At 45.3% G+C, this 14,923-nt stretch overlaps 1 protein-coding gene across 3 annotated transcripts in view; it reads right to left on the reverse strand.

Annotated features, from left to right (window-relative positions):
* Positions 1 to 13,272, reverse strand: part of SMCHD1 (structural maintenance of chromosomes flexible hinge domain containing 1) — a 121,161-nt gene extending 107,889 nt beyond the window's left edge. For all 3 annotated transcript variants that reach the window (XM_040970584.1, XM_040970582.1, XM_040970583.1), the window contains exons 1-2: positions 12,737 to 13,272; positions 103 to 178 (exon numbers count right to left, since the gene is read on the reverse strand). In XM_040970584.1, coding sequence (XP_040826518.1) covers positions 103 to 178; positions 12,737 to 12,922 — 262 coding nt within the window. In that variant the 5' untranslated portion in view covers positions 12,923 to 13,272. The remainder of the gene's footprint in view (positions 1 to 102; positions 179 to 12,736) is intronic.
* Positions 13,273 to 14,923: the final 1,651 nt, after the last annotated feature.

Genomic DNA, 14,923 nt, shown 5'->3' on the forward strand with positions numbered 1-14,923 from the left:
GAAGCTAACTCTTCTCTCTAAATAAATCTTAGAATAATTAAGTAAACTAATAAATAAAACATGCTAAATATAAAAGCATGAACAGTAGTATTATTTACTTACCAAAATTATCACTGGTAATTTCTTTCCGACTTGTTGTTGTAATAACAAATTTCTCTTCAGGTGAAATGCCAAGTGTCTATAAAAATAAAAATAAAACAACTCATTTCAGAAAGGAAATTAATACATCGTTGAGGGCACTTCGGGAGTGAACCAGCAAACTGAAGATCTTCCTATCGCTCCTCCTCTCTGTAAATCTGACTTTCCAATAAAAATACACTAATCTTTTTAAAAACATTTGTAGTGACAGTTCTCCTTGGCCACTTTTCTTCCAATCCAGTTTCCTGTTACTATGCCTGGGAATGCAGCAGAAGATGTCCCAAGTATTTGAACCACCTGAATGGGATTCTACACTCCTGATTTCTGTCTATCTGTAAAACTGATCTGCCTTTGCAATAAAACTTAATAAATAATAATAATAATAATAAAAAGTGCATGGCAACTGCCACTGGGAGGAGACTTGATACAGGAGCTTGGGAAGCTCCTTCATTAGGATGCGGACCCTGCAGGTGAGCCCAAGAAGCAAAGCAAGGAGCAGCTCAGATCATGCAGGCTACAGTACCTGCGGGCATACATGTGGGTCAGGTCTGGGAACAGACCAGTCTAGGCCAGTACATAACACCCACTGGCGATCCGAGAACCAGGGCAAGGGGAACGAGGAGCCAGATCAGGCCGCAACACCAGCCAGTTCACATTAGGGCTAGGACAGTAATCAAGCTGGGCTGGGATAGGCTGCAGCACCCACCAACAGGAGCTAGAACAGGGGACAGACTAAAATAGGTCAAGCTGTGCAATAAGACTATGAATGCTGAGCTGAGGCGAGTCATGCCAGTCTGAGCCCAGCAGGGGCCAGGCATGTGAATCCTAGGGACTGAGGATCTGACAGGGCTCGAGTAGCTTGGCTCAGGTCCTGGAGCCCACGTGTGTGATAGGGGATGGGTTTCTGAGCCCCAGAATTAGGGGAACCAGTCAGGTGTGGGTCACTTGGCCCAGATCCTGGGGTCCACCTTCTAGGTGGGTGTTGGTTTTGTAAACCCCAGGGGTGAGTGATCCAGTGGGGCTTGGGTCTCCTGTCCCGGGCCCTGAGGCCCACCTACTAGGTGGATGTAGGGTTCGTGAGCCCCAGGGGTCGGGGATCCAGCGATGCTTGGGACACACCTGGACCAACTACTTGGACTCGCCTGTAAAAACATGTCCTACTTAATGAAAAAGGTGTAGCAGTAGACACAGGCCCTGTTGGAAAAGGAGAATATGGCAGCACATTTGATGTTGTAACAGAAAAAGAACAGAACTAACTAGACATCTACCCCAAACGATGACAACAAAAAATCCCAATGAATGGAATCAATGAACACTGGGAGGGTGACATCATCCTTGGGTCAGTGAAATCGGCAGCATTTCAGAACTATCCAAACCACTTGGACAGAACCCTCAGAATATGTGCACATTGAGACTCTGGGTTGACATGAGGTGGCGGCTCCTCATCCCTGGTGTGGAAAGTCATGAGAGGTTTCTCCCTTTGTCTCTCCCCTTCCCCCCAGGAACAAGAAATAGAAAATTTGGAAGCAATGAATTCACCCAATTTTCACTAAACCTAGATCCCTCCACCCTAATCAACCATGTAATCATTATTTAAAACATCAACCATGTAATCGTTATTTAAAACAATGAAATTAAAAGAAAAAGAAAAGAAACTAGAAATCCACTGAGTAAGTGGGTTACCATACATTTGAAGGAGCTAGAAAAATAACAAAATAATCCCAAAATTAGCTGAAAAAAAAAAATCAAAATAAGACAAGAAACATACCAAGTAGAGACCAAAAAAAAAAAAAAAAAACACCAATACATAAGACTACCAATTAAAGAGCTGGATCTGTGAGAAAACCAACAACATAGATTTCCCACTAGCCCAACTAATCAAAACATGGAAGGCCAAGATATACAAATCAACAGAATCAGAGATAAAAAGGAAATACAAAGGATACCTCAGACATGCACAGAATAATCAGGAACTATTACAAGAACAATATGCAAAGAAATCAGAAGAACTAGAAGAAATGGATAGATTTTTTTGACACATACAATTTACCAAAATGGGACCAGGAGGTAGTTAAAGATCTAAACAGACTTATAACCAAGGTGCTGATTGAACCAATGATTGGATTCTTCCAAAGAGCCCTGGACCAGATGGCTTCACTGCTGAATTCCACCAAAGGTTTCAAGAATTTACCCCCCTTCTCCTCAAACTTTTCCAAACAGAAAGGAAGGAAATTTTTGCCAATTAATTTTATGAAGTCAATATAACCTTAATACCAAAGCAAGATACCAATACCAATACAAGAAATACAACTATATACCAGTATCTAATCAACATAGACACAAAAATTCTCAACAAAATACTAGTCAACAGAATCCAATAACATACCAAACAAATTGTTCACCCAAATCAAGTGGAATTTATCCCTTGCATACAAGGATGGCTTAATATATGCTAATCAATAAATGTCATATACTACATCTACAAATTAAATAAAAACCATAAGATCATCTCAATAGACACCTTGGAATGAACCTAACTAAAGACACAGAACACCTCTATGAAAAGGGAGAAAAAGATAAAGAAAAGGATACTAGATTCATAAGCACATAAAAAATGAATAGAGGGCCCAGTACAATCACCTAGTGGCTAGGTCCTCAGTTTGCATGTGCCAGGATCCCACTTGGGTGCCAGTTCATGTCCTGGCTGCTCCACTTCCCTTCTAACTCCCTGCTCAAGGCCTGGGAAAGCAGTTGAGGATGACCCAAAGCCTTGGGACCCTGCACCTGTGTGGGAGACCTGGAGGAGGATCCTGGTTGACTTCAGATCAGCTCAGCTCCAGCCACTGTGGCCACTTGGGGAGTGAACTAGAAGACAAATCTTTCTCTCTGTGTCTCTTCTTTCTGAATGTCTGCCTTTCCAATAAAAATAAATAAATCTTAAGAAATAAATAAATAAAAGACATTGAAAGTTGAGGAAATTTACCACGTTCCTGACCTAATAGAATCAACATCATCAAAATGTCCATATCATCAATTGCAATACACAGATTCAAAGAAATCCCAATCAAAATCCCAACATTCTTCTCAAATTGAAAGCATAATACAAAAACTCGCCTGGAAACAAGAGACCACAAATAGCCAAGGCTGTCATGAAATATAAAAAATAAAGCTGGAGAAGTCACAATTCTAGACCTCAAGACATGTTACAGAGTAGTGGTCATTAACAGTAAACAGAACCGAGCAATGGAACAGAACAGAAGCCCCAGAAGGGAGACCACACATGTATAGCTAATTAATCTGTAACAAGTAACTGAGGTTAAAAAAAGGAAGGAAGGAAGGAAGGAAGGAAGAAAGAAAGAAAGAGGTTGGTTTCTTCAGCAAATATTGCTGGGACAATTGGATACCAGCCTGTAGAGGGAAAATACAAGACCCACACCTGTGACCTTATGCAAAAGTCAGCTCTAAGTGGATCAAGGACCTCAATCTGCATCCAGAAATCAAACTATCAGAGGAAAACATAGGAAGCACTCTGCAAGAAACAGGCACTGTTAAAGACTTCTTAGAAAAGTCACCAAGGGCACAACATGGTAGCCTAGTGACTTAAGTCCTCACCTTGCATGCTCAGGATCCCATACAGGCACCGGTTCATATCCTGGATGTTCCACTTCCCATCCAGCTCCCTGCCAGTGGTCTGGGAAAGCAGTCAGTAAAGGATGGCCAAAAGCCTTGGAACTCTGCATCCATATGGGAGACCCAGAAGAAGCTCCTGGCTTCAGATTGGCTCAGCTATGGCTGTTGTGGCTACTTGGGGAGTGAACCAGTGGATGGAAGATATCTATCTCTCTATCTCTCTCTCTTTCCCTCCCTCTCCTCTGCCTTTCTGTATAACTGACTTTCCAGAAAAATACATAAATCTTAAAAGAAAGAAAAAAGTCACCAACAGCATAAGCAAAGCCAAAATAAATAAATGAAATTGCACCAAATTAAGAAACTTGTGTACAGCAAAGGAAATGATAAAATAAATGAACAACCAACAGAATGGGAGAAAATCTTCGCATACTATGCAAACAATAGGGAAATAATATCCAGGATGTACAAAAGAAGAGCTTCAGAAACTCAATGGCAGCAAAACAAACAACCCTGTGAAGAAGGAGGCAAAGGAAATGAGCAGGCATCTTTCCAACAGACAAACCGAAATGGTTAATAGACATGTGACAGACTCCCTATCCAGAAAACAGAAATAAAAGCCACACTGAGGTTCCACCTAATGCCAGTTAGATCGGTTAGATTGCTACATTTGGAAACCAACTAATATAATAGCTCTTGCCACAGTGGATGTGGCAGGAAAGTAAGCTGCTTCTGGCAGAAGCGTAGCCTGCTACAACCACTTAAACTCAGCAGAGCAAGTGCTAAGACACCTGAAAACTGATCTACTATATGACCCAACTGTCGCATTCCCTGGAATATATCGAAAGGAAATGAAATCTGCATATAAGAAAGTGACCCACAATTCTCTATTTATAGCAATGCAACTGACAATTTTAAAGACATAGAAACAACCAAGATACGCACCAAAAAAGGAGTGGATGAAGAAACTGTGGCACATCTATTCCATGAAATACTACTCAAGACATTAAGAAGAATGAAATTCTACCATTTGCAACAAAATGGTCCTAACTTGAGATCATAATACTCAATGAAATAAGGCAATCCAAAAGGACAAATGGCATACATTCTCTCTGAAATAAGGTAACCTTCATGCAAAACACAAACCAGATATGTAGGTAAATAATAGACATACACACATATATGCACACATTCTCATAAATGAACTGTACAATGGAGACTCGCATACCAAGAAGTGAAGACCCACTGCAGTGTGTGTCTCTACTCCCGAAAAAGGACTCCCAATGAAGCTATTAATATAACTTAAGAGACTACTACATTTCCACCATTGCTAATATCTACAATGCCATGATCCACTTAAACAGCAAAATGTTGGACTTCTGACTACCGCTGAAGGAGGGGGGTGGATTCTTGCGCCTATGGAACCGCTTCACACAATTAAACTGGTGAGGAAACAAACTTAAATGAGGCCAGCATTGTAGTACAGAAGTTTAAGCCACTGCCGACAACATGAGCAACCATGGCCCCCACTAGAGTCCCGTGTGCTCTGCTTCCAATCTAGATCCAAACGAATGTGCCGGAAAAGCAGCAGAAGACTGGGTACCATCACCCATGCGCAGTGATCCCAGATGCAGTCCCAGCTCCTGCATTCAACCTGGCCTGGTAATTGAGACCCCTCGGGGACTGGATCAGCAGATGGAAAATCTCTTTGTCTGTTTTTCTCTCTGTAACTCTGCCTTTCAAATACATACAATGAATCTTTTTCAAACTGGACTACTCAGGGCTTAGGTTGTAACAATTGACTGATCCTCTGCCTGCCGACAGCAGCATCCCATACCCGCACATATTAGTGTCTCAGTTGTTCCACTTGCCATCCAGCTCCCTGCTTAGGGCCTGGGAAAGCAAAGGATGGCCCAAGGCCCTGGGCGCCTGCAGCTGCATGTGAGACCCAGAAGCTCCTGGCTTCAAATCACTGTGACCTTTGCAGTCATTTGGGGTGTGGATATGTCTGTCTCTCCTCTCTTGTAGATCTGCCTTTCTAATAAAAACAAATCTTAAAAAAGAACTACTCAATAAACAATACTGAAACAAGTAGTTAATCACATGGAAATTGATACAATTCTCATCTCAACACATATTACGGTATATTCTAGATTTTAAGTGCTTACAAAATTGCAGATAAATGCAAGATTTCTGGAAAGATATAAACAGTACAAGCCATAAAGGAAAAGGCTAGAAAACCTGGGAGGATGTTAATTCTCACCATTTACTAGAGAATTTAAAATAAGTGTTCATTGGGCCCAGCTCAGTAGCCTAGTGGCTTAAGTCTGTGCCTTGCACATGCCAAGATCCCATACGGGCTCCGGTTTGTGTCGCAGCAGCACCGCTTCCCATCCAGTTCCCTGCCTGTAGCCTGGGAAAGTAGCAGAGGATAGTGCAAAGCCTTGGAACCCTGCAACTGTGTGGAAGATCTGGAAGAACCTCCTGGCCGATGGCTTTGGATTGGCTCAGCAATAGCTGTTGTGGTCACTTTGTAGAGTGAATCAATATATGGAAGATCTTCCTCTGTCTCACCTCTTCCTCTCTGCCTTTCCAATAAAAATTTTAAAATTTTGGGCCCAGCAGCATGGCCTAGCGGCTCAAGTCCTCGTCTTGAATGCGCCAGGATGCCATATGGGCGCTGGTTCTAATCCCGGCAGCTCCACTTCCCATCCAGCTCCCTGCTTGAGGCCTGGGAAAGCAGCTGAGGAAGGCCCAAAGCTTTGGGACCCTGCACCCGTGTGGGAGACCCAGAAGAAGTTCCTGGCTCTTGGCCTCGGATCAGCATAGCATCGGCAGTTGCTCTCACTTGGGGAGTAAATCATCGGATGGAAGATCTTCCTCTCTGTCTCTTCTCTCTGTATATCTGACTTTCCAATAAACAAATCTTTAAAAAAAATTTTTTTAATCTTTTAAAAAAATGTTCATTATTCCCCTAGGTATGTGAAAACTTTAGAAGTTCTGATCCTACCATGAACAGGTGTCTGTATGAGGAAGCAGAAACACACATTGCTGACCAGACTAAGAACTAGTACGGACATAAGGAAAGCAATGCTGCACATTCCAGTAAACCGGAATGCTCGCACCTGCCGCTAACCCACTTTACAGAAGTGAAGACATGGACATAAGCCAGGAGTAAGAGTCTATTCATCTAGCAGACACTAACTTCACTAACTTCAAAGTTTCATTAGGTTTTCATTCAGTTTTGACTATTACCTGTTAGTCCACTGCTGCTCTCCCATCTCTATAGTACTGCAACTATCAGATCAAGTGCTTACGAATCCTAAAGAACAAAGTAGGCTTTTACAGTTCCTGAAGATCATATGCAAATGATTTTTTTAAGATTCATGTCTATTTGTAAAATTTTCACATCAAATCATGCCCATCAATTTGTACATAAATCTTTCTTTTTAATTTTCTTGAAGACTTCCAGAAAAATTGCATTAGATATTCATCCAGATTGTCACTGATTACAGGGAAGCCACCTCCCAAACTGGCCCTGTATCTTTATCTAAGGAGAGCAAGACCAACGCCTTATGCCCTTCTACAAACACAGATAAATTGCATTGGCATTCCTAAGCCTGTTTCATCTAACAGTGGCAGTACAGACACTCCTCTATCACAATGAGGTTATGTCCCAACAAGCTTATTCTAAGTTGAATATATTCCAAACCTAAGAGAGATTTAACATACATAATATACCAAGAATAAGAGTTTAATATGGTTACCCTTAAATGCTCAGAAATAGGCTATTTACAGTAGCCTATGATAGATGGCCAAAGTCATCTAACATAATTATAGCCTACTTTGTAATAAAATGCTGAATATCTCACCTATCTTGAATACTGCACTGAAAGTGAAAAACAGAATGGTATAGTACAGTCTATCACCAGCCTGGGAAAAGATGATATTTCAAAGTGGTTTCTTCTGAATATATATCAGTTTTACACCAATGTAAAGCTGAAAAATCCTCAAACCATGCAGAATTGTGTTTTCCTGGACTAAAGAACTCATTGTCTTTCCATTCTTAATACACATTAAAATAAACAGAGAGCAGCACTTACTCTAGTGATCAAGATGCCCACCTCCATACTGGTTAGAGACCTGACCCCCAACTCCAGCTGCCCACCACTGGAGACCCTCAGAGGATGGCGCAAGTGGACGACCTGGTCTGAGCTCCCAGCTCCGGGCAGCAGGCCTGGCCCACCCTAGCCAATCTAGGTACATAGGAGGTACATACAACCAGCACATAGGAGCTCCATCTCTCTGCTGCTCAAATTTTTAAAAAGCTTTTGTTTTTTAACGAATAGAATGGTGCTTACAAGGAGCCGGCTAAGCAGGAGCTGAGGTTATGTTAGTCAAAGGATATAAAACTTCAGATAGGAGGAATAAATTCAAGAGATCTATTGTTAAACACAGTGAACATAGAGCTCAAAACAAAGTATCATATTTTCTTTTTTTTAATGACAGAGAGTTTATTTCCCGGACACCTACAATGGGCCAGGGCTGCACCAGCCTAGATGCCAGGGGCCAGGGTCTCCACCGATTCTCCCATACGGATGGCACAGACCTGGGTGCGGGCCATCTCCCACTGCTCTCCCAGGTGCGTATCAGGAAGACAGTGGATGAGAAGCGGAGTACCCAGAACTCCAACTGATACTCTAATATGAACCAGGCATCGCAAGCAGCAGCTCACTGAGTAATTCCATAATGCTAGCCCCTACACTCTAGAAAATTATGAATACATCTTAAGTGTTCCTACCACACACACAAAATTATGAGGTACATGTTGAAACAGCCATTTCACTATACACACTAAACACACATTCACAAAACACAATATACACTACAGACATGATTTTTACTAATTAAACTTGTTAAAAATTTTAAATGAAAAGCAGCTGGCCTTGTACCCCCATATACCCTTCTTCTGCACTGATCTCTATGTCTATATTACACATCAATACTGTATTGTTTCACTGTAGCTTTATGCCCAAGTCCTCAAATCAGTTTTAGTCATTTTGTTCTTCTATCTATATAGTTTTTGCTGTTGCTACTATGGCTATTTCAGGTGCTTTGTATTTTAATATAAACCATAAAATTTGCGTATCAATTTATATAATAAACTGAGATTTGGGGGTCAGGTGATAATAAAACACAACCCACTGAAGGAACAAGGTATAGTGTAGCCACACAAAGAAAAAAGCAAGCAAGAGTTCTCAAAATTGCGGAGGTTGCAGACACAGGACTTAGTATCTAGAGCATATATAAAAAATAACCAAGGGGCTAATGACACAGCAGGGGTAAAGCAGCACCCGGAACACTGGCATCCCACACAGCCACCAGACGTCCCCAGCTGCTCCACTTCCCACCGTGGTGTCCATCAAGACAGGCCTGGGACTTACAGCCCAAATGTTTATGTCCCTGCTACCTGGGAGCCCTGCAAGAAGCTCCTGGCTCCTTGCTTCCAGCTGACCCAGCCCTGACGGTGGCGACCATCTTGACCATAAATCAGCGGTTGGAAAATTTCTGTTTCTCCTTCTCCCTTTGTAGCTCTTATAAATAAATAAACAAATGACTCATTTTCTTATCTTTGATTCTGCACAGTCTTAAAGGTTCACATGAGCCAACAGCGGCTAATGTGCTAATGGGCCCCATCCAGTTCACTTTAAGTTTTTATTTATTTTTATTTCATTTGAGAGGCAGAGATTCAAATTAAAAAAAAAAAACCTTTGTTGGTTCACTTTCCAAATGGCAGCAACAAACCAACCAGGATCCCAGGATTCAATGAGGGTCTTCCACAAGAGTAGCAGGCACCAAGCAACAGAGAAAACATCACTTGCCATTTCCCACCACGTACACCAGCAGGAAGCTAGAGAGAAATGGAGCCGGGATCTACACCCAGGCACTGTGTCCGTCCGAGAACAGGTGTCCGAGAGGTGGTTTACCCCCATGCCAAATGCAAGATCTACATTTGCTTTGCTTCTCCCTTTTGTGAATGTTCCCCTACTGCCACAAGGGAAGCTTTCCTTAGTTTAGCATTCCTAAAACTCTGTGACACTACATTTACTGGTTTATGTTTCATCTAAATAATTTAGTGTGATATTTTGCGTCCTCTCCTATGGAAGATAGTAAAGACTTTAGTAAACAGTGTCTGGGGAGTTTTCTTCTTTAAATGGAAGCCTTTAAAAAAATTGAAGTGTATGACAGCCTAGTGGTTAAATTCTCATTTTGCATACGCTGGGATCCCACATGGGTGCTGGTTTGTGTCCTGGATCCTCCATTTTCCTTCCAGATTCCTACTTGTGGTCTGGGAAAGTAGCACAGGATAGCCCAAAGCCTTGGCACCTAGTACCCACATGAACCACCTGGAAGAAGTTCCTGGCTCCTGCCTCCTGGTTGGCTTAGCTCAGCTCTGGCCACTGCAGCCACTTGGGGGAGTGAACCATCAGATGCAAGATCTTTATCTCTCCTTCTCTGTAAAATCTGCCTTTCCAATAAAAATAAATCCTTAAAAAAGAAAAGAAAATCAAGCGTGGCCCAGTAGCCTAACGGCTAAAGTCCTCACCTTACATGCGTTGGGATCCCATATGGGTGCTCGTTTGTGTCCCAACAGCCCCGCTTCCCATCCAGCTCCATCTGCCTGTGGCCTGGGAAGCAGTTGAGGACAGCCAAAGCCTTGATATCCTGCACCCGCGTGGGAGACCTGGAGGAGGTTCTAGGCTCCTGGCTCTGGATCGGCACAGCACCGGCCACTGCAGCCACTTGGGGAGTGAATCAATAGATGAGAGATCTTCTCTGTCTCTCCTCCTCTCTATATATCTTTCTTTCCAATAAAAATAAACCTTTTTTTTAAAAGAAAGAATTATGTGATAACACTATTATTTCCTCCGCTTTAAAGGACAGCTCTTCTTTAAAAAAAAAAAGAAAGACAAACTACTGAACAAAACAAAGAAAATTCACCTAGATTCAATCCTAGTTTCACTAGTTGTTAACTGTGTAATCCAGGATTACAGAATCCAGTTCATGTATACAATAGAAAAAAAAAAGTATGGAATGGTGGCATAAGCAAGCAATGCTTCAAAAAAAAAAAGGGCGTTCTTAGTCCCTTTTCTTAGTAATTCTTCCAGCTCACTTCTAATCAAAGTTAGTGTTTCTCTACCCTAACAAAAATAGCGGAAAGGGGAAAAATGAATCAAAATCATTTTCTTTGATTTTGAAGCTGAACTACTGGAAGAAGGAACAAGTGTATCTGTTCCCTATAGTGAAGAACTTCATTCTTAGCAGATTGGTGTAACAAAAAGTATATGGGTTCAGGCTCTGAAAAAGATCACAACTTTTACTATTCGACTCATGTCAGTCACCAACTGCAAGGGTGAGCTTACACGTCTGTAGTAAAAGCTTAATAATCCTTCTCCTATTTATCTAGCAAAGCTTCTGAGCCAGCCTGCAGGGAGAAGGCAGAAGACAGGAGAAACACACACAACCTTTTTGAAAAAAACAAGAACTTTAAAATGTTCCTGACCATTGATATGCAGGAATTGAACTTCTAAGATCCTAACAAAATAACAATAATAATAACAAAGACAGAAAAAAAGCTATTTATTAAAAAAGTGTTTCTCACAGCATTACTTACCACTGTGGGGGATTCTGTTATGTCAAGCGTTATATTTAATGCTAGCTATTTATATTTACACTATTTACAACAGACACACGTGACGTTAACCTAACATTTTTTACAATGAATAAAAGCCCTACTTCTTCGAGTTCTGTAATTTCCTTAATGTGCACAAATCTTTGCAACAACAACAACAACAAAAGTAGAGTTTGGCTTTGGGGACCCGGTTCTACATTCAGGGTTGTAAATTCAAAGCATTCGAGGAACATTCATTCACTTTGCGAATGCAACGGAAACGGACAGGTGTCGATCTTCATTCACTTATCCCTCTCTGAGCTCTTGCAAGGTGCCAGGCAGAGTTCCAGACACCAAGAACTGCAGGTAACAGAGCAATTAACACCAAATAAAACCCTTGCTCCCACACCACGTTCATGCTCAAATCAGAACTTCCATCATTCCAACAACCGTACCGAGTCATGTGTCCCAAACGCGTCTAAGCCTATCTGCCTACGGAAAAGCACAAGTGTTTCTCAAAGTTCTTTCTCCTCGGACGCTTGGTTTTCTTAATAGCTTAAAAATGATCCCACGTGGTGACTTCGGGGCCTCCTCACAGTCCTTATTCAAACAGCTCGGGCAACACACGCCGGAACCAGGAGGCACAGCCCAGCTGAAAGCAGGTTTTCCCACCCAGTCATTCATTTTTAAAGCGCACCGAGACGTCGAGTGGACGCTCCCCATGGACGCCCTTTGATGTTCCTCAGGACTTGCCCCGAGGCGCCACGACCCAGAAGGAGAGCAACTCCAGCTCCGAAGCCACCAGCGATGGGGGCTCCCCAGGACCCCGCCGGCGTGGGCCCCTGACGCACCTTGGCAGACGAGGAGGAGCCTCCCCCTCCGACCCCCCAAATCGAGAACCTCAAGTAAACATCTCAACTCCAGGAACTTCACAAGTCCTAAGCACCACAACCCTCACAACAGAGTCTTCGCTTAGAGCCCCGCTCGTTACTGAGAAGATCAAAAAGTTCACCACACACCGGCCCGCCCCATCACGTTGCAGCCCGCCGAGCCCCGAGGGCTCACGCCTGGGCGGCCCGGGCGGAAGGACCGGAGGCCGGGGCCAGCGCCGGACCCAGGTTCCCAAACCGCAGGGGTCACTGGCGTGGCGGGCCCCCCTTCTCCCCACGCCCCGAGAGCCCAAGGAGCCAAGGCCGCGGGACTGGGCCTGGGTGACAGGTTTATTGCCCTGGGTGAGAGACCCGGGTCAGCCTCCCACCCCAACTCCACCCCGCGCGCGCATCTCTCTCCTCGGCGTACCTGGCACACCGAGGCGCGGAAGCCCGCGTAGTCCGAGCGCTCTCCGATCTGCAGCGCCCGATCCCCGAGCTCCGACTCCTTCTTGCGCCGGTCAAACAAGTACACCGTCCTGCGGCCGTCGCCCCCGCCGTCCTCCACAGTCCCCACCGAGGGCCCGCCAGACCCGCCATCGCCCGCCGCTGCCATATTGGGGAAAAAGGAGAAAGGACGGCGGCCTCGCCCACGGGCCGCCTCCTCGCTCGAGTTGCGGGCTCTCCGCGCGGCGCGCCTTCAGAACCAGCCCCAGGGGGCGGCTCGAGGCCTCGGCCCGGCGCCCTACAGCCCCCCGCTCGGCGACGACGACGACGGCGCCGGCGGCCTCGAGGATCACCCGGGAACCGATTCAAACGCGCTCCTGCCCGTCCCTCACGTCACTTCCGCAACCCGCCGCTCCGGGGATGGGGGGGAGGGCCGAGAGGGAAGCGCGGCGCGCTCTTCACAGGGCCGGCGGCCCGCTCCCGCCGCTCGCCACCAGAGCCTCCCGGAGAGAACCACGAGCCGGGCCGCCGACCCGGGCTGTGGCGCAGGAGGAAGAGGGGCGGCGGGGACGGGGCGGGGCCAATCCAGCAGGCCGCGCGGGAGGGGGCGGGGCTCGGCCGCGCGCGCCGCCGTCCGCCCCCCCTGGGCTCCGCAGGCGTGGAGGGACGCGCGGCTTTGAGGGGGTGGGGGCGCCTGGAGCCCGAGGCGGCAAAGCCAGGCCCGGGAGCGAACTCGGGGGGGGGCCGAGTCTTCCGAGGTGGCTGGCTGTTTTGGTTACCTGGCTGAAAGGGCAGCCATGGTGCCTTTCCGCCTCGCCTCGCCACTGCCCCCGACGGGACCCGCGGCTGAGGTGGCCGGGATGGACGCCGCCGTGGGCAAGCGTCGGGCCCGCCGGCCTCGCCCCGTGGAATTTTTTCCCCCCCCCCCATGCGTGCACGTGGGTCCCCAGGTGGAGACAGCAGTCGCCGAGAGACGCCCCCTCCCCCCCTTCCCCCGCATCCCGCTTTGTTCCACATCTTATTTCTTAGTACTTCTAGGGTGGGCTACAAATTCCGAGGGCCACCGATTTCACAATCGAATTTTCTGGCAACCTCGGTGTCCTGAGGGCTCAAAGGGTGTCCTGGGGCGGGAGTGTCTCCTGCAGCCCTTCACCCCGCGGACCTTGGGCTGTAAGTTGTAAATGAGAGTCTACTCCTTGTTAGGGCTCAGGTAGGTGTTTGCGAACTACTTAACGCAGAGTACACTTTAAGCCAAAGCCATTCGTATGGAATTTGTTTCCTTCACTAAGCAGATCCTGGTAGTGTCCTAACAAAAGATGCCCTTGTTGGACTGCTTAGATCTACTCCACAATTCATTTAAAATTTAAAAAAAAAAAGGGGGGGGGTGTTAACTTGGGGGTGGTGTGGCCATCTGTAGTGTCTCAGGTAGCAGGTCAAGATTTTCCCAGTTTCAAAAGTCTAGATAATTTTTCACATGTTTTCTCCGTTATGGGTTTTGTCAAACCTCTTAGGGTTAATTTTTGAGTGGACAAACTTGTTCATCTGTTAGAAACCTCCACTTGCTAGTTGATCCCCGTATTGCAGGATCCTGGGGGTGACGGACAGGAAGGAATCATTGGCTTGACAGAAGAAACGGAAGTGTGAAGACGTGTTTGGAGACCAAATAGTGTGGTTGGGAGAGCGAGGGAGACACGGGTTCAACAGCTGCATGGGTTCTCATTTCTCTGTAGTGACAAGGTACGCAGTGCCAAGGACACAAACACAAACTGATAACATCTTTAGAAGGCCATGATCATCCCTTTTAAAAATAGGGTTCAAAATGCTGCCAGAGACATGTACTGCAGGTTTAGGGTCAAGTGTTGGTGGAGATGTTGAGGTGTATCTTCGCAAATAATGAGAATTCATTTCTTGGATGGCAGTGTGCCATCCTGAAGCAGCCTGGCACTTCTGTTCTCAAGAAACTCCACCAAGAACTTTTTCAGGGGTGAAGGGGATTATGAGCTTATTAATTATCACAAATTGTGAACTTATTTTAAAAAAAAAAAGATTTATTTCTTTTTACTGAAAAGTCAGATACACAGACAGCAGGAGAGACAGAAATATCTTCCATGCACTGGTTCATTCCCCAAGTGGCTGCAAACGCCAGAGCTGAACTGATCCGAAGCAAGGA

Source organism: Ochotona curzoniae, unplaced genomic scaffold (assembly GCF_017591425.1).
Source record: "Ochotona curzoniae isolate NIBS_2020 unplaced genomic scaffold, NIBS_Ocur_1.0 scaffold_4812, whole genome shotgun sequence".
Lineage (NCBI taxonomy): Eukaryota > Metazoa > Chordata > Mammalia > Lagomorpha > Ochotonidae > Ochotona > Ochotona curzoniae.